The 20,410-nt window shown below is 47.2% G+C and overlaps 1 protein-coding gene across 2 annotated transcripts in view; it reads left to right on the top strand.

The window, feature by feature from the left end:
- Tpst2 (tyrosylprotein sulfotransferase 2) overlaps positions 1-19,010 on the top strand; it is a 53,319-nt gene extending 34,309 nt beyond the window's left edge. For both annotated transcript variants that reach the window (XM_004843356.4, XM_087198314.1), the window contains exons 2-7: positions 1,402-1,473; positions 4,977-5,891; positions 9,161-9,359; positions 12,816-12,866; positions 16,831-16,876; positions 18,522-19,010. In XM_004843356.4, the coding sequence (XP_004843413.1) occupies positions 5,050-5,891; positions 9,161-9,359; positions 12,816-12,866; positions 16,831-16,869 (1,131 nt within the window). In that variant the 5' untranslated portion in view covers positions 1,402-1,473; positions 4,977-5,049 and the 3' untranslated portion in view covers positions 16,870-16,876; positions 18,522-19,010. The remainder of the gene's footprint in view (positions 1-1,401; positions 1,474-4,976; positions 5,892-9,160; positions 9,360-12,815; positions 12,867-16,830; positions 16,877-18,521) is intronic.
- Positions 19,011-20,410: the final 1,400 nt, after the last annotated feature.

Here is a 20,410-nt window from a genome sequence, read left to right as displayed (position 1 = left end):
GGGAAAGCTGGGCATGGGTGTAGGAGCTGCAGGCTGGCAGCCTGGGCCTGAGCCAGCCTGCCTCAGGCACAGCTTCAAGGGTCGTGGCCCAGATTCTTTGTCTTGGTTCCCAGAGGGCAGCCTGGACTCGAGGCTGCCTGTGCTCCAGGAGAGCCTGGCCTGAGAATTCTGTTGTCTGGGGTCAGGATGGGGGCTGGCTGCTGAGGTTATAACTGAGGCCCCTTCTGCAGCTGGTCCTACATGTACAAATCAGGCTAGGCTTTCAGGAAGAGGAACAATTATAGAGACAGGGAGTGATGAGTAGGAAGTAGAGAGGACAGAGAAATGCAGTGTACAACCAGTTTATTTCCATCATGTCACAAATAATAATCATTGCTGATAGTTTTAAGTGCTTGTTGTTATCTTGCTTGAGCCTCCCAAGACCCCTTTTTACAGACTAGGTAAACTGAGGCACCAAGGAGTTACCATCTGTATAGTCAGGGAGACTGGACTGGGGGCAGGGAAGCAGAGCCTGGGACTCAGTGGTTGCTGCGCCTAGGCCTCAGTTGTACCGTCTGTTAAGGGAAGGTGGACTAAAGGTCTCCCCACACTAAATGGGAAAGGCACACCATTGAGTGCTATATGTCCCCCCATCTCAAGCCCACGGGCACCCCTGTGTTCACCCTCACCCAGTCCTGGCTGTGTGGCAGCCCCCATCCCAACAGTCTCGGTCCTGAAACATGATGGTTAAGAGCTAGGCACTGGGGCCAGGGATTTAGCTCAGTGGTTTTGCTGCCTGCTGCACAAGCGCAAGGACCCGAGTTCGATCCCCAGTACCAAAAAAAAAAAAAAAAAAGAGCTGGGCATTGGAGTCTCCCAGAACCACATGGGGAAACTGGTTCTATTATTTCTTTGGGTCCATGTTCTTCCTCTTGGTATTGGATTTTCTCATCTGTAAATTTGGGATCATCATACTTTCCTCTTTTGAAATATGAATAACACAAGGCACTGTGGTCTGTAGGCCAATCGCAAGGCATTGTCCAACTCCAAGGAGCACCTTATTCATCAGAGGCTGGGGTTATACTGTGTATAACCTGATCAGCCATATCCAGCATCCCAGGTGGTGACAGGGGTATAGTACCTATTTGTTGATGCTTATTGTTGTATTTACTTTTCTTGAAGTCCAGGGTCCCAAGAGGAGGGGAGAAGCCTGATTGGCTGAGACCCAGGCCAGCTCTGTCTCTTGACTCATATGTCTCTGCTTGTAGATTGAGCCAGTACATTTCCTACAGGAAAAGGGGACAACTTTCCCCAGAGCCCCTGTCCCGACTGTCAGTGTCAGGAGCCTGCCAGCCCCGCCTTTGTCCTGCAAGGGCCTATGCCTCACGCCATGGCTGACAAAATCTCTCCTTTGCTGTGCAGGGTGTTGCTGGTGGAAGGCCGTGGTGACCAGACTCGTGGGCTGGAGCCTAGAGATGAGAGTGCCCAGGGAAGGTGAGTACACACAGAAGCCGTAGAGCCCAGCTGCCCCGAGATCCCTTGGCACAGCTGGCCCAGGGTCATTGCATCTCTTGGCCAGCGCTCCCTCTTCTGCCACTGCTGAAAAATCCTGTGCCAGGAGAGGCAGTGCCAGCAGCTCTGGATAAGCAGGTGCCTCCACTTGTCTCTTCAGAAGATGAGAGGGAGCACGCTCCGTCCCAAGGCTGTGGGGACTTGTCCAGCATCCCAGAGCAGGTTCTGGCACAACCAGAACCCAACCATCCTGTGCCCACCCCTGCCCACTCAGTGCCTCCTCCTAGAGCCCATGACCCTCACATCAGCTGCCCAGAGAACAGGTTCTTGTTGTCCCTTTTTATGGTGGGGACAATGGAAGCTTAGAGGCATGAGGCCTCTTGTCCAGGTCACCAGCTGACAATTGGCAGAGGTGGGATTTGAACCTCAGGCTATAGGACCCCAAGTCCAAGGCCTCCCCACCATCCTCATGCCAGGATCCCCATGGCTTTGCAAGCCATCACCCAGGTCTTTCTGCACTGGGCCGTGTGAAGCTGTTTTCCTCTGAACAGCATGCCCATGGCCTTGGCGTACACAGGCCTACGGTGCTGGATGTGCAGACTTGGAAAGCTGCTTCCTGTTGCAAAACAGGCAAGTGGATAACATTTTCCTGTTTCTATGTATCCTTCTTATGGGCTTTTTTTGGTGTTTAGTTTCTAATTCACCAACCCAGAGGCTCATGAATACACACGCACGCACGCGCGCACACACACACACACACACACAGAGGCATCCATACTATACCTACCCTTTCGGGAAGGCATTTTTAGATTCTATATAATTCTCCTTCTCTATCTCCTCACCCAAAGGTGATTGTTCACAATTGAGCCAAAGTGTGATTGACAGCTCCTGGGAGGTATTGGGAGTGATCTCAATAACTGGCAGAACTTTCCTCTTGGTCTTGGAATTTCCTTCAGCACTTGAAGAAGCTGAGGGTCCTTGGAGGGATTTCTGAGTGGCTTCACATCCCATCCAGCTGGTCTCCCCCTGAAAATAGCCTAGAATTACCTTTCTGTGTCACAGTCCTGGGATCGAGGGTATCAGTGACCCCTAGCACTGTCAGCAGCTCTGAATGGGACTGTTGTGCACAGGGGAGGGCTTCTGCCTCTTATCTGACAATCACTGTTGCTTTGCCAGCCACTCCTTCCTTGCCGAGGACAGTGGGTCCTCCAGTATTTTGCAGCTGTAGGAGCTGTATCTCAGGTGGGGGATATGACTCCCCAAGCCTACCGCCAGGAAGTACTCGAGCCCTCAGGATTTTGACCTGAGACAGTGCTCCTCGGCTTTGATGTTCATTTTCTACTTGCTGCAGCCTGAGCGGGCACAGGCAGCCCTGCCCTGGTGGGTGCATTGTCCCAGCTGCAGACTAGGTCCTGGGAAGGTTTCAGTTGAACCTCACATCCCAGGAAGGAGCAACCCCCCACAGTGGCCTCCTCCAGTGCCTCCTGTGTTCACTGAGCCACTTGCAGCCCCCCGATCATGCTGGGTTCTCTCTTCTTGGCCTTGGCATGGTCGGCTCCCTCTGCTGCTCTCGGCCTCCTGCAGAAGGCCTGGGAACCTGTCACCTTCCTGGGCAGGTCCACAGTGTGAGCAGACTCAGGAGCCTGAGGGTGGGCCCCCTCAGCTCCACTACCCAACCCTGACACTTATTTGGTGTTAGAATAAATGAATGAGCAGTGATCAAGGTAGAAATTACTAATATTCTTGCCAATGTTGCCTATATGCTGGGCACCTTCTTCAGTATTTTCTTTCTTTTTTCTAATGTTTTTTTATTTTATCAAAAAATAAAAATTTCATAACAGAATAATGAGACAACACTGGTCCATACATTATATATTATTATCTTCAAAGTAGTTAGTCAAAATACAAGACATAGACAAAAAAAGATTCTTTCTTATAAAGAAGAAGCAGATAATAGCACAAAATTTTTTATTTTTTTGAGACAAGGTCTCACTATGTAGTTCAGGCCGACCTTGAACTCAACACATAGCCCAGACTGGTGTCAAACTCAAAGTAATCCTCCTGCCTCAGCCTCCTGAGTGCTGGGATTACAGGTGTGCACCACCATACCTGGCAAAACTTTCTTTTCAATTGAGAAAATCTAGTAGTATAAATGAAACATTAGCATATATATTAAAATACACTTGAGGCATTTGTAGGTAAATGGATGCAACTTGAGAACATAATATTAAGTGAACTAAGACACACAAGATTAAATATTGCATGGTTTCTCTTATATGAGAAACTCAAAATCAATATGTACAAATAAAGAACAAAATAGAAGGGAGATAAATAAGAAGTAGGATAAGGTTCAGATGATTCCCCAAATTGCCTATTACGTTGTTTCAGTGTTTTCTGTGGAGAGGGTTGTTGATGTTCACAACAGCCTTTTGAAGTTGACCCTCCCTGTTACAGATGAGGTACAGAGAAGTTAATTCCCTCCCTGTTACAGATGAGGTACAGAGAAGTTAATTCTTGCCCGCATCTGGGAAGTAGCAGAGCTGGAATTGGAATCCAGGCCTACCTGGTCTTTGATTCTGAAAGACGGAGGGAAGGGCAGATGGGGAAACTAAGGCTCAGAGACCCTGCAGGGGTGAGGCAGAGAAGGCCTGGAGTGGTTTGATGTTGGCGAGTATCTGTCCAGCGCCCAAGTCTGCACCTGCTTCATTGGGCTGAGGTTGCAAAGTCAGGGTCCTTGGGGGGAACCGGGGAGGGGGGCAGGCCTGCCACTTGGAAGGTCAGGGAAGGGAGTGATGGGCTGGATATGCCCTTGCTTTTGTAAGCAAGCCCCTGTCTGAATTGCCATGGCAGTCTGGTCTTCATGAGCAGCCCTTGGGAGGGGTAAAGAGCGCAGACTTGGGGTCCCCGGGCACATCCTATGTGATCCCCTCCCTGCATTTCCCATTGCTGCACAGCTCTGGATTCCTAGAGGCCTGACCCCAGCCTGACCTCCCTCCATACCCTGCAGGCCCCCTGGGGCTGCCCTAGAATCAGTCCAGCTCTTACTCTGTCCTGAAGACCTGCTGGCCTCCACCCCCCAGTGGAGAAGCCCTCCGCCCCAGTGGATGCACTGCTATGATCTCACATTCATGTTGATAGTAAATGTTACAGTCATTTACTATCAAAATGACACACATTTCCACTGATGAGACAGCTCCAGCATGGACAAGTGAAGGAAACAGCCAGGGGCCTCCAGCCAAGAGAAGTACGAGAGGGTTTGAGCCTCAGCTTTTTACCCAGAGTCCCATGTGGGTGTAATAGCCTTCAGGGTGACAGCTGTTCCATGAATTAGGTAGGCAGAGTGCCCAGCACGGTGTACACAGCAGTGCCCATGAAACATGCTGTGCCTTTGACTTAGCAGCTCACTGTGGTCTCTACCAGCTTGTCCTAAAAGGGCTCTCTGGCCACAGGCCTCCCTGACCACAAGTGTCCTCCTCTCTCCCCAGATGCAAGCCTGGCAGGCTGCAGGCTAACCTGTCGCTGAAGTGGGCCCCCAGGCTGGACCTGCCCTGGCCCGGCATGCGCCTCTCTGTGCGCAGGGCGCTGCTGGCAGCCAGCTGTGCACTGGCCCTGGTGCTGGCCGTGCAGTTCGGACAAGAGGTGCTGGATTGTCGTGCGGTGCTGGCGGGGCCACAGAGCCCCCGGTGGGCCATGAAGCCAGAGAAGGAGGAGCTGGTGATGCTGGGCACGAATCACGTGGAGTACCGCTATGGCAAGGCCATGCCACTCATCTTCGTGGGTGGCGTTCCTCGCAGTGGCACCACACTGATGCGTGCCATGCTGGATGCACACCCTGAGGTGCGCTGTGGCGAGGAGACCCGAATCATCCCTCGAGTGCTGGCCATGCGCCAGGCCTGGTCCAAGTCTGGCAAAGAGAAGCTACGGTTGGATGAGGCAGGTGTGACAGACGAGGTAATGGACTCTGCCATGCAGGCCTTCATCCTGGAAGTGATTGCCAAGCATGGTGAGCCGGCACGTGTACTGTGCAACAAGGACCCCTTCACACTCAAGTCCTCCGTCTACCTGTCACGCCTGTTCCCCAACTCCAAGTTCCTGCTGATGGTGCGAGACGGCCGGGCCTCTGTGCACTCCATGATCACACGCAAGGTCACCATCGCCGGCTTCGATCTCAACAGCTATCGTGACTGCCTCACCAAGTGGAACAAGGCCATCGAGGTGATGTACGCACAGTGCGTGGAGGTGGGCAAGGACAAGTGCCTACCTGTGTACTATGAGCAGCTGGTGCTGCATCCCCGGCGCTCTCTGCAGGTCATCCTGGACTTCCTGGGCATCGCCTGGAGCGATGCTGTCCTGCACCACGAAGACCTCATTGGCAAGCCTGGTGGCGTCTCTCTGTCCAAGTGAGTGACAACTGGCTCTGCCGGGGGAGCAGTATGGCGGCCTTGGGAAGGTCTCTGCCCCTCTCTGAACCCCAGCCTGGTACCAGGTCCCCCTGCCCTAGCTCCACGGCACTGAGTAAGCTGCTCTTCCTCTCTGATCCCCAGAGTCAGTATCCAGGAACAATGAGAGCAATCCCTCTTCTCAGAATCAGTGAGGCCTGACCGTGCTTTGGAGTAAAGCCATAGAGGGTGAAGGTTAAGGAGAGAGCACAAACCCTAGGACCAAGCTCTCTGGGCTCAAAGCCCCACTCTGTCAACTCCCAGCTATGTGACTTTAGGCAAGTTACCTGAGCTGCCTGTGCTTTCATTGCTCACCTGTGACAGGGACCCTACCCTGTCTACCTCATAGACACTTGTGAGCATCAAACAGATCAATGCATGATGCCATTACTGCCATCATCAGTGCTGTGAGTGCTGTGTGTTCTTATTTGAGTGTTGATGCTGCATTTATTGGACTACATGTCAACCTCACCATTGTAACCATTTATTAAGTGCCTGCTACACAGCAAGCCCTGGGTTATGCCCCCAACAAAACTATTGCCTTGAATCCCCATAGCACCTTATGTTTAGTTTCGTTCCCCATGTCCTTTTAGTTTTTGTTTTATTTGTGGTACTGGAGAGATTGGACTCAGGGAGTGCTGAGCTACATACCCACCCTTTTTAATTTTATTTTGAGATAGGATCTCACTAAGTTGCCCAGGCTGGACTGCAGCTTGTACTCCTCCTGCCTCAGTCTCCCTAGTAGCTGAGATGATAGACATGTACCACCATACCTGGCTCTGATCCCATTTTAGAGATGAAGAAACTGAATCCCAGAGAGAAATTACAGGTCCAGGGCCACACAGCTAACAAACGGTGGTGCTGAGATTTGCACCCAGAACCACTGGACTCCAGAGTATGTGCTCTTAAGCTCCAATGTCCAACCAAAGCGTCCAGTGATTGGGGATGTTAAAAGCAAGATGGTAATGTGTGACTTGGCATGGTACACAGCTGTCCCCTGCCCCTCCTTCTGACTTCTGCCCTCTGTCCTTGCAGAGGCCATGTCCCTCTGTCTTCTGAGTCCTGGAATAACACAGGAACAGACTGTGCAGGCCCCATGTTCCCATCCTGAGCAGACTTAGGTGTCCATGAGTTCCCAGCAGAAAGGTGGACCTCCCCGGGACAGGGTATGGCCCTTTCCCCATGATGGGTGGTCCCTGCCAGGCTCCAACCTTGAGCAGAGCTGGAACTTGCAGCCGCTGTGCCAGGGCAGTGGAGTGGTCACAGGTGCTCCAGCCAGTCTGCCACAGCATGGTCACGACAGAAAGTCAGGTTACCGAATGGTTACATCTTCATTGCAGAGAGTTGGGAAGCAACGCAGGACTGAAAAACCTCTGTCCCACCACTCATGTTTTCTTACAGTGCTCACTGGTCCTGATCTGGGCAGAGTGCAGTCCTCTTGAACACGTTCACTGTGGCTGTTTTTCACTTTGTGTACGGGACCACTTGCCCAGGACACCCAGAACTCTGCATTCTACTAAACATCCCCTGTCACTGGACACTTTGGTTATTTCTAGTTTTTTGGTGTGTGTAGAATATTGCTGCCTTTGGTATTCTAGGTGCATCCTTGTTGATCCTGTACAGTAAAGTCCTACAGAGTTAAAGGTGGCAAAAGCCATGCTCATATTTGAGATTTTTGACACATTGGATAGATTTGACATTTAAATTTGGGGTCCACAGACACCAGATGAATTACCTTCCCACCAGTTCATACCCTTGCACCTTTACTATTTGTCACTCCTAGTCCTGTCTTCCTTTTGCTACATCTTTCTGCTTCTGATCTTCCCTAAATGATCTCTTAGGTGGGATAGAAGCGTCCAGAAGTAGGCCTGATTCTGTGGGTTCCCCACCCCTCACCCTATGAGGCCCTTTGGTTATAACTGATAAGATCCTCGAGGTTCTGATGGCTGGGCAGGCCTGCTGCCGGGAGTCATAAGGCACATAGAGGAGGATGTTGTGCTGTTTTCACAGCATAAGATTGGAACGAGCCTCACACCCATCCCCAGGGGAGTGGGAAATACACTATGGCACCTTTATACCATGGTGGAGTACAACACCACTGAAAAAGGGTGAACTATGGAGTGTAAAAAGTTGTAGACCAAGACATATAGCACATAATTTCTATTTTAAAAGCAGCAAACGTAGCCAGGCATGGTGGCACATGCCTATAATCCTATCACTCTGGGAGACTGAAGCAGGAGGATCCAAATTCAAGCCCAGCTTAGTGACTTAGTGAACCTGTCTCAAAATTTTAAAAAATAAGCAAATGAAAAAGGGCTGGGATCTAGCTCAGTTGAAGGCCCTGAGTTCAACTCTCAGTACCACAAAATCAATAAAAATGAAAGCAGCAAACAAAACCATAGATTTTTTTTTCCTCGTGTGTGAGTCAGTGTATCCCTTCTTGAGATTCATGTACTCTTCTCAGGATTTTCTTTGTATTATTTATTTTCCAGAACAGCCCAGTGAGGTGAGTACATTGTCCCCATTTATGTGTGAGGAAATCAAGGCTCAGAGAGGTAAGGTGACTCTGCCAAGGCCACACAGCCTGTACTCGCAAAGCTGGCTTTAGAGCCTGGGAGTCTGGCTCCTTAGTCGGCCTTGAACCACTCTTCTGTTGGAAACACTGAAAGGGCATCCACCGACCATGAAGACCAAGCACCTGTAGGAACCTGGTGATGGCAGGGACTTCCAGCCTCACCATTACTTTATGGATTTGAGGTGTGTCGGGGGTACTGAGGTTTGAACTCAGGGCCTTTGAACAGAGCTACATCCCTAGCCCCTTTTTAAAAATTATTATTATTTTTAATTTTGAAACAGGGTCTTGCTACGTTGCTCAGGCTGGGCTCTAACTTGCGATCCTCCTGCCTCAGCCTCCCAGAATGCTGGCATTATAGGCATGTGCCACCATACCTGGTTGTATTTCATCATTTTTTCAAAGACAAAATATTCATGGTAGTCAGAGACATAGAAAGTTGTTTGGAAAGGGTCAGAGCAGTCAAGGAAGCAGGATTTCTGCACCAGCTGCTAGCACTTTTCTTCTGCTCTCTCCACATGCTCTTTCCCCAATGTACAGAGGAGGTAGTGAGGCAAGCACCTTGCTCTTTCCCAGTCTATGTGGTGGATCTGGTCAGGGACGGGGTCTCCCTGCCTTTTCTGCCCCTGCCCTGACCAGACCGTTCTTCTCTCCCCAGGATCGAGAGGTCCACAGACCAGGTCATCAAGCCTGTGAACCTGGAAGCACTCTCCAAGTGGACTGGCCACATCCCCGGGGATGTGGTGAGGGACATGGCCCAGATCGCCCCCATGCTGGCTCGCCTAGGCTATGACCCGTATGCAAACCCACCCAATTATGGCAACCCCGACCCCTTTGTCATCAACAACACACGCCGGGTGAGTGCGTGCACAGAGCCATGTTCACGGGCTTTGCTAGGACCGAGAGTTCCGAGTCCCTGAGAAAACCTCTAGTCTCCGGTCTCCTGAGCATCTCGTGGACATGGTGAATTGTGTGCCTGCTGGTGTTCCCATTTTGGCTTGGGTTGCTAGGAAGCTCAAAGCAACGGATAGCCTGTATTTACACTCAGTAACAGGGCACAGCAGACCCGTTTGTGCATTTGTTTAATCTTATTTCTCTTTATTTACCTTTTCTCCTGTTTTTCTGGCTCTTTGTTGATTTGTTTCAAGCCTGTTGATAGTGAGCATAAACAAACTGTGGGTCCCTTTGTTTGTTTGTTTTTTGCTCCATAAGATTTAATGTTGATTTCACAAACAAGTGTGAGTTTAGAGCTTTTGAGATGGAAGTGTCATTGTGCTACCCGGGGCTGGACTTGAATACTTGGGCTCAAGTAGTCCTCCTGCCTCAGCCTCCAGAGTAGCTAGAATTATAGGATATGCCTATAGTCGCAGCTATTCTGCACTGTAGCAGCTTCAATTACATTTTAAGTTTTCCTTAGTTAAGGTAGCCAAGGGAAGTATCTTTTTAACTTTTTTTGTTTGTTTTTTGAGACAGAGTCTCACTATGTAGCCCATGCTGGCCATGAGGCCTCCTGCCTCAGTCTCCCAAGCGCTGGGACTGCAGGGGAAATGACTTAGACAAGATGTTTTGAACTGTTAATGGTGATCAGTTCACTCAGTAAAGGAACAAATGACAAGGTCCCAGCCTTATTTACATATTTCTGTCCCAGCTTGTGGTTTACTTTGGATGCTGTGTTCTGACTCCCTCAGAGGCCCTAAGTTAGTTAAAATACACACACTTTCAGCTTGCTGACATTGCAGTCAGTGATGGGCCACATATGGCATGGTGTCCCCATCAGGTCATAATGACTGGTGAAGCTGTCATTGCCCATTACATGTGTATGTGGCAGTGCTGGTGTGACTGTCTGTGCTGCCAGTTGCACCCAAGCAGAGCAGGCACAATTAGTGCACAGGTGTGCAGTGGGCTGTCCCATCTCTGGTGTTCGGACACGCTCTGGGATGTCCGAATGATGATGCAGTCACCGGAGGTTGCATTTTCCAGGAGGTGTCCCCATCCGTCATTAAGCAACGCATGACTGCACTTGAGCCTGGAAGCTAACCTGAGGAAGAGCCCTTCTTGCTTGTGAGTCATTAAGGCCCAGAGTCTTGATTTGAGGCTCAGCTCAGCATTTCTGAACATGTGCTGATGTTAGAAAGTAAAGAGTTCTTGTATTGAATCACAGAAGGAGAAAGTCATCCCTCCCTCAATTCTCCTTTAAATTCTTCCACTTGGCTCAAGGAGAGAGTCTCCATTTGTCAATAACAAGTCCCATTTAAGATTTTCTTTTCTAGCACCACAAAAAAGAAAAACAAATGAGGCACCACTTGCCCAAATAATAATAGACTAGATGAAAAGAAGAGTCTGGTGACAATCTTGAAGTCCAGTCCCCCCGTGTTTTACAGCAGTGGTGGCTGGGGCAGGCTGACGCCAGCAGCAGCTCCTCAGGGGTCCCTTTAAAAGGTGAGGGCCCCTGGGGTGTCCCAGAATGAGGGTCAGAAGCTCCTAGAGTAAGGCCAGACTTTGTGTATTTTATGAAATGTAAATAATTCCAATGAGCACTGCTGGTTAAGATCAACTCTTTGAAACTTTTTCTGTTTGTTTAAAATAGAAGATGTCCCTGGTTTTTTTTCCAAAGAGGTTTCTTCCCTGTGGGTTTGATAACCTGGGCAGGTGCCAGACACCCTGCTTGATACAATGGCTGGTTAAAAATGCAGTACATGTTTAAATAAAAATTTATTACAGTAAAGGACACATTGCCATTAATCTCCCTCAGAATACTCCCACTCCCTTTGAACACACTTAGCGCTTTGTTCTTGCCACTTTCTGAGGCAGCTCTGGAAGTCCTCTTTCCTGAGTGTCTTTATGAGGTGTGATCAAAACATGATGAGTGCTGCTGCCAAGTGCCATCCAGTGGAAAGCCAGCTCGTAAAAACATTACAGTGTGTGCTTGTTCACCTTATTTGCTGGATATGGCACCATATGACCTCTGGCTCTTCCCCTAATCCAGAAGACCATGAAAAGTAAGTGTTTTTAATCAGTTCAACCACAACAGAACAACTGAAGATACACACAAAAAAGAACTTCAGAACTGCTTCAAAATGGTTGGATAAGTGTGTTGGAAGTGAGGGGGAATATTTTGAGGGGAGATTAATAATAATATGTCTTTTACTATAATAATTTTTAAAATGTAAACATTCACTGTATTTTGAGATCACTCCTCATATTTATAGTTGTTTTACTGTTATTCAAAGTAACCTTAGGAAAAGTGCATATTTGGATACATACAGCAGACACTGTGATCCTGAAACGGATCCTGGGCTGCAGCAAACACAGGGATGGAAGCTGTCATGTTGCTGAGCTTGTCTATACCACACTAGCCATCACTGTAGTCACCAGATGTCTACAGCTGTTGACCCTATCATATGAGACTAGTCCCGTTGGAGAGGTGCTGTAGATATAAAATACACGCTAGGTTTTGAACTCTTAGGACAGAAAAAAGGATATGATGTTTTCTCATCGGTCACTTTTATGTAGGGTACAAGTTGAAATGGTCATCTTTTCTGTATATCAGATTAAACAAAAGACATTATCAGCATTAATTTTACCTGTTTAAGATTACATAGTTGGTTCACATTATATTTCTTTTGGACAGCACCAGACAGTAGGATACCTTCCATGCCAAGACATCATGGGAAAGCCCGGAGCATTTTGATTCTAACCTCAGAGCCTTTGCCCACACTGTCTTCTCTGCCTGGGATGCTTTTCCTTCTGAGCTTAGCCTGGTTGGCTTCCGGTATCACTGAAGTCTCAGTTCTAAGCTTACCTGTTCCAAGAAGCTCTTCCTGACCACCACCCAAAAGAGACCCTTGGTCATGCCTAACCACGGTCTTTGTTTTGTTTCTTCATGGCACTTCCCATGGCTTCATGTGCCCTTGTTTATTTGTTTACCGTTACTTGTAGGTCATCTGGCATACACACCCTCTGAAATGGAAGCTCAAGAATAAGAATTTCAATTGTCTGGTTATTGTTAGTACCCCTAATGCTTGGAATAAAAGGAGCTCATTAAATGTTGGGTGGATAAAAGGGTGGGGGTGGTGGATGGATGGATGGATGGATGGATGGAGAGAAGGATATATTGCTGAGTGAGTGGTTACATGAATGAATGAGTGGATGGGTGGATGATGGAGAAGAATTAAGGGTTGAGGGGTGAATGGATAGATGGATGAATAAATGTGAATGGGGGAATAAAAGTGGGTGGATAGATGTGTCAAGGTGGACTAAAATTCATTTTTCAGTCATTTCCACCAGAGTGAGATTTCTTTTCTGTTTCCTAGGTCTTGAAAGGGGACTATAAAACACCAGCCAATCTGAAAGGATATTTTCAGGTAAGAAACCCTGAGGAGAATTCTGCATTCTGTTCTTCCTGGCTGTGTCACTAGTTTGATGTATGCCCTTGCGTTCATTTCTCCATTCTGACAATTTCTTCATCAAAAACTTGGGTGGGGTTGGGGGTGGGGCTCGGGCCAGAGGGTCTCTACGCAGCTGTCTAGCTAGCTAGGGCCCAGTCTCCGCAGCCTTCTGTCCTAGCCATCCTTCACCTCGTCCCTGGGCTGGAGTGCAGTTGCAGGGACTTTGTGTGGACACTCTGTGACGCTTTCTATCTCTAGCCTCAAATTCAGTCTTATTTAAGACAGTTGTTCTCAAGTACAAACAAATGCAATAATTCCATCCTTGTCTCTAAAGAAACAGAAACATGAGGGTAATGTGTTGTACACGAATGTTGGTTATAGATGTGAGTATGCTTCTGCATTCCCAAATGCATCTATATGTCCGGGCCCCGCAGATCCCAGGATGTCCACGTCATCATGTCACTGTCACGTCACCATCAGTAGGGCCAGGCCTTCTTGACACACAGCACACCCTGCTCCTTTTCCCACATTATAACTCCTGTGGGTGCTAAATGGCCCCCAATTATTTACTTATTTTCTATTTGATAATCATTAAATTTAGTTTCTCCAGCTATAGTTTGGCATTAGAATATACACCTTAATGACACAACACAGTTGAGAAGCTCTTTACAAGCTAAAATGTGATACTTTGTCTCTACATATTTCAGTTGACTTGTATTTGTCTAAAAATATGCATGAAACATGTTTGACACTCCAAACTTTCTGTAATATCAGTACCACAAAATAATGTATACAGATGTGAAAACATCTAGTTAGTATATAATCCTTTTCTCACTGTCACCCGCTTTATTACATGGAATGCACATACTGACTCAGAAATCCTAGGAAATCCTGGCTTTTGAGCCACAAGGTACCTCTGAAATTTTAACAAATTACAAGTACAAATCACAGTATAGGTTTGGAATTTTGGTTGAAAATGTTAGATGCCTAAATATTTTGGATAAAAGAAATGCAAAACAAAGTTTTCAGTCATCCATAAAACAAAGGGATCCTATTAGTCACTAATAGTATCTTTCTGCAGAATCAATAGGTTTATAATTTATTGGTAAAAATGCCCCCTTTTAAATGGAGGAGTGGTGCTAAAATTAGTAGTTTCAGTTTGTGCATCTGTTTTATTTGGCAAAATAAAGAGTGGCACACTCTCTGTCAGTCCCCACGTTATTTAGCAAGTTAATGAGGTCTAAGAGCCCAGGGTGTGAGGTAGAGGCACAGCTTTTAAGCACTTCCCAGTTGCTTTGAGATTGGTCCATGATCCCTTTGTGAGAATCAGAGATCCATTTTTGCTATCATGATATCCATCTTTGCTACTTTAGTGAGCCCTAAAATATTTACTGTAGCCTAAAAGATATAACAAGAGCAAAAGATGGAGTTGGGGATGAGGGTGTTATTTATAATCTGAAATTGTTTTCATTTTTGCATGTTGCCTCTTTTGTCTTATCTGCATATGCTTTTGTGTGTGTGTGTGTGTGGTACGGGGGATTGGACTAGGGCCTTATACATGCTAGCCAAGTGTTCTACCGCTGAGCCATACCCCCAGCCCTTTTTAAAATTTTTATTTTGAGGTAGATTCTCATAAATTGCCAGGCTGGCTTTGAACTTACAATCCTCCTGTCTCAGCCTCTGAAGAAGCTGGGATTACAGGCATAACACCCAAACTACATATGCATTTTTGCATTCATTGCAGCCCCACTTTGTGAGCTGATGTGTCTTACTGTCTTAATATCTTCCCATCTATTGGGTTTTACTATTTCTGTTTTATTTTTTTATTTTATCTTTTTTGGTGCCGGGGATCGAACTCGGGACTTCCCGCTTGCAAGGAAGGTGGCGGAACCACTGAGCTAAATCCCAGCCCAGCTATTTCTGTTTTAGATGGTCACATAATATTCTCTACCATGCACCCGACACAATTGGTTAAGTGCTTCCTTAGAATCATTTCCAGTTTTTGCATCCTACTGAATGATGCGCACCATTGTGATTTTGCCTCTGCTGTGAGCTAACGGGGCTCTGTTAAATTGTTCCCTTAGAAGGCATTTCTATGGAGTGGAGTCAGCAAGGGGAAGGGTGTAACTATTTTGCAGACTCAAAACAACAAGGCTAAAATCTTACAAGAGGATTGGACCAGCTTACATTCCACTCCAGCACTGGCACATATGAGACATCGAACTGACCTAGGACTGGCTTTACTGCTACAAGGAGTAATATGAAAGGATAGTCGTGTCCTCCCATCACACACATGCTCCCCTCAGGACAACTGCCCTGGAAATGGTCTCACAGCCCTGCTCTCCACCCTCCCCTCCTCCACTGTCCTCCCTGTGCACATGACAGCATTCAGGACTTGACAACTGCAAACTGTCTTAGGGAAGCCTTCAATTAATGCTGGCACATGCATTCCACAGGACATGTAGCCATTCAAAGGGGTAATCGTGAAATCTAAAAGTCAGAAAAATGCTAACCAAGCAAAACAGCAGCTTACACATTAGAAATGCAACAAATGCAAAAAGCCACCTCCCCCTCCCAAGTCATTGCTGTCCCCTTTACTGGGAGGCTTTTCCACCCAGATCTTCACATGGCTTACTGTCTTAGTCACTTCCTGTTGTTAGACACAATACCCAGGCCCACAGCTTAAAGAGAGAGAGGTTTATTTTGGTTCACAGTTTAGTCTATAGTCAGCTAGCTCCAAGGTGTAAACGGCATGGCAGAAGGCCATGAGCTGAGGACAGCTGCTCACCCATAGCAGCCAGGGAGGGAGATACATACTTCTAGGTCACACCCTCAGGGACCTCCCTTTTCTGACCAGAACCTTCCCCCTTACAGCACATTCAGCTATGAATTCATCAGTGCAACAGCCCCATGATCCAGTCACCTTCCAAAAGCCCAACCTCTGAACATAAGAGACTTTCGGGGGACATTCTACATCTAAGCCATAACACTGACCTGGTTGCTTCTCCCAGATCTTGGCCCGTGGGGTATTACAACGTCAACAAACAGTTCTTTAATGAAGCAGACACCAACCTGGGGTCCCACAATTCAATTTAGTCCTGACCACTAGTTACTTCAGTGTCCAGTCCTATAGATTAAAGGTTCAGGCCCTTATGACTCAAATGCCAGGTCCAGGGGATGCCCACATAACCCCCTCTGGTCTGATAATTTTCAAGAACAACTTGTCTATCATAAAGGATACAACTCAGGGACAGTCAGGTGGAAGAGGTGCACAGAGCAAGGCGGGGGAACCACTGAGCTTCTATACCCTTTCTGACCCCACCCCCCAACATCTCATTGTGTTCACCAATGAGGAAACCCTCCAGACTGTAACTTCAGGGTTGTCATGGTGATTCCCTTACCCATGCATGAGTAATGAAATCACTTGCCACTAGTGATGAACTCAGTCTCCAGCCCCTCTACCTTCCCAAGAACTTGGGATGTAGCTGAAAGTTCCAGCTCCCTAATCCTGCCTTGATCGTCTGATGACCACTTTCATTCTGAAGCTGTCTCTAGTCATCTCCTTAGCATACAAAGATACTCGTATCACACAGATCCCAAAGATTTTAGGAGTTATAGGATCCAGGACAAAGACCAAATATTTAGTTCACTACACTTTACGTGTCATTTTGTAGACTCCTGTCCTGATCACGGAGACCCCGTTGTGTCACCCAGATTTGACATTACCTTGCATGTGTGTAAGTCTCATAGACTCTGTCCCCAGCTAGAAGGTAAGCTCCAGGAGAATAGGGCAGGTACGTTGTGCTCAACATAAACACCTGGTGCCCAGCCTGCGAGCAGTCAGCTTTTGATGAGTGGGGCATGAATGCAATGCAGAGGGCTGCACCCTGCATCCACCACCTGGCCATAACCCCTTCCTCCGCCTCTTGTCTTTCCCCAGGTGAACCAGAACAGCACCTCCCACGTAGGAAGCTCGTGATTTCCAGGTAGGCCTGCTCACCTCACTGGAGGCTCTTGGTGTTTCTGATCCTGCACACCACCTTTCCGAATGCCTGTCCTTCAGAAGCCTGCCTGGGGAGAAGTGTCCACCAAGGTGGGCTGACCCAGCCCCATCAGAGGTTTCCATGGTGACAGCTGAGGGATCTATTTATAGAATGGAGGCTTAGTCTCCTAGCTCTGGATCCAGGATGGGGGCAGGGATTGATGCTGAGCCAATAAGAAGGTTTGTCCAGACAGGGGGAGGGGGCCAGAAGGGCCACTGGAGGGGATTCTGTACCAGTACCGCACAGAATGCTGCCTGCCAATCCGGCTTCTATAATGAGCATCAGGTCTGGCCCAAAGCAATTAATGTTCCAATAATAGCTGTAGGCAGACCTGTTCTAAGAATAATACCTAAGGCACCAGGCCAGGTACTCCCCTGTGTCCCTCACTTAATTCTCAGTGTCCCTGGGAGCCAGGGGACACAGTCCTGCCATTTTACAGAGGAGCAAACCAAAGTACACAGAAGGCCTTTGACTTCTCCAAGACTAGACAGGCACCAAATGGCAGAATTGCTCTAGAAGTCATCTCCCCCAGAGTTTGCTTTTAAGTGCATGTTTATCCTTCTGTTTTAAAAGAGGTAAGAAAAGGGATTTTGAACTTGGGAATTTTAAGATAGAAGAGCTGGAGGTTTAATGCCTCTCAGGCTCTGTTTTCCTCAGTGCCTCCCTCCAAAGTTGCTCACGGGACACAGGGAGCTGGCCCAGGTGGGACCACCCAGAAACTGTAAAGTGCTGGCCGCTTGCTGTGGACTTGGGCACTGGAGTTAAGGGTCCAGTGAGTGAGCTCATATCCCCAACCTCTTGAATCAGGCTTAGGGAAACTGAGGGAACCCCTCAGAGAGTCACGGGTCAGGAACGATTTGTACTTTCCTTTTTTTTTTTTTCTTCAGTGCTAAGGATGAAATCCAGGGCCTTGTGTGCATGGTATGCCAGTGCTCTACCACTGAGCTACCCCTCAGTCCTGCCTATAATTTTTAAATGAAGCAGAGCTTCTAGCCTGGCCTGATTTTAGTATCCTCATCTTACTTTTACTGTCATTCTCAGGGTTCCCATGGTGAGTTCCTGAAGATCCTGAGATCCTGAAGTTCTGTTTAATCCCAAAATGACCCCTCTTTGAAAACAAGTGTTCTCCGTGTTTCTCCCTAACCTTATTCCTCTCACTCACTTTCTACAAATGCATTACTAGACTCTTGGGCCTTCTCATTTGTAAACCCAGGTTTATCCTTGATTTACTGTTTTAGTAAGATGCCATCTACATGGTGAATGAGCAAACCCCTGACACAGAGTGGGCCTTGAATAAATGCTAATCATTCTCTTTCCTCCAAAAATTTATTGGTGTTGATCCCATAACCACTGCCATTTGCTCCATATAAATAACTAAAGTGGCTCTTTGAAGGTCAGATGGATGCAGGTTGAGATGTGGGTAAGAACCCCAGGAATATTTTTAAATTTGTCCATCTGGGATGCAGATATAAAACCTTGCATGCTTATGGGGATGGATGAAGACGATCTGTTCCACAAGCACACATAAATATGAAAGCTCTATTTCAGAACTGTTAATCCATGCCTAATGCAGTATCCCCTCTTTCAGATCTCTGCAAATGGCTTTCTTGCCAAGAAGAGAAGAAGCCACATTCCAGTGGAAATCAGGCCTCTAATCCAAGCATATTGCTTGCTATTAATTGCCAAAACAGGACTGCTAATGAGGAATGTATTTGCATATGTGTGCAAAAGCTGAATCATTGAAAATGTTCCTTGAAACTCTCTTTGGACATTCCCAGCTAGAGAGCGAAGAGTGTGAAAAGTAGTCTGGTTTTTGAAACTTAGGTATTTCATATTTTTCCCCTCAAGAACTTTTTTAAAGAAATGGATTTGCCATCCTCCTTAATTTTCAGGACTGCCTTGGTGGCTTTGTTTGCTGAGACAAGGCCCACAACCTGTGCCTCGCCTGTTAACCCTTACTTTGAATTCAAAGAATCTATTTAAGAATCTAATATATGAGACTTTCTTTGATTTCTCCTCATTCTACTCAGCTTAACAGAGATAAAGAAATTATTTGAATAAACTGAACAGAGGCTCATTTGTCTGTACCTTTCTTTCATGAGTTGGGTTGTTTTTGTTTTATTTTGGAATTTTTCATGTGGATTGGTGACAAGTAGAAGCTAGAGAACAGCTCTCTGTAGAACAGCTGAACTCTCATGTCTGGGTCCCCATGGCCACGCTCAGGTTTGGTGATTTGCTAGGACCCAGAACGCAAGAGTGTCACCGGCTAGTGTGGGTCCTTGCTTCAGTGATAACAGAAATTAGAACTGAAGCAGCAGCACACACAGGCAAAGCTTTAATTGCAAAGTAAGAAAAAATGGGAAGGGACTTCAGCTTGAGGTGCTGAAGGTGGCACAGCTCTGATGAGGTCAGGCTGGTCCATTAACAAAAGAGAGAGACCAGTTTTATGGGGCACTGAGGTGGCCTAGAGTCTGATTGATCATTATCTCAATTCCAGTTTTGCAGTAACCTTAACAGCTTCAAGGGCCATCTGGTTCCCAAGAGGCCATTGCTCCTGCTTTGGAAGAGGGGAGTCTTAGTGTTTCAGAGGCTCTGCGGGAATTCCAGGTGCCTGCAGTTTTAGGGAAGATGACTAGAGGCTTCTAGGTACCTATTCCAAGGGGTAAAACCTCTAGTTGGAAGTTTATAAGCTTTTTATCTTGGTGTCCTCAGTCTTGAAGTAGGATGAGATAGGGTATGTAAATTTAGGACTAATAATCCTTATATTATCTGTTTTTAGGCAGATGTTCCTTAGGTAACATGGCTGAGCAGGGATCTTACCCAAAGCTTTAAGAATAAAAATGAAGGCAGTGATGTCAGGCTCTATCCAGTTTTAATTACCCTTTAAACACCTGCAGAGCCAAGTGAAGAGTTACAGATTTTTTTTTTCAAAAGCAGCTCTGTTGCTGGGACAAAATACTTGAAACCTATAAAGGAGGAGAGGTTTCTTTTGACTCTCGGTTTTTAGAGAATTCAATCCAGTCAGCTGGCTGCAAGGCAGGAAGGGGATGATGGAAGAGGAAAGCTGTCAGAGGAAAGCTGCTCAAGTCCTGGCCGGGAAGCAGAAAGAGAAGGGAGGAGCCAGGGAGGGAGATAGGCCCTTCCAGGGCACACACCCCCACCCCCAGTGACCACCCCTTCCAAACAGACACATTCAGCTATGAAGCCACCAACTGATCCACTGATGAGTCCCCCCACGATCCAGTCACCTTCCAAAAGCCCAGTGTCTGAACACATGAGCCTTTGGGAGACTTGCTAGATCTAAACCATAACAAGCTCTTAATTCCCAGACAGCCTCTGAGGTTAACACAAATCCTGCTTTTAGTAACAGATTAAGGACCTGGGAGTTTGTTTGTTTTCTGTCCCTCTTTAATGATCCCAAGAATTTTATTTTTTTCATCTAGTTTATTCAGGGCCCTAGATGGCCAGGGCATCCTT

This window comes from Heterocephalus glaber, unplaced genomic scaffold (assembly GCF_053883595.1).
Source record: "Heterocephalus glaber isolate CG9 unplaced genomic scaffold, H.glaber_assembly_v1.0 deba00001687, whole genome shotgun sequence".
Lineage (NCBI taxonomy): Eukaryota > Metazoa > Chordata > Mammalia > Rodentia > Bathyergidae > Heterocephalus > Heterocephalus glaber.
Note: the sequence above shows the minus strand (reverse complement) of the source record. Positions and strands in the feature narration are given on the sequence as shown.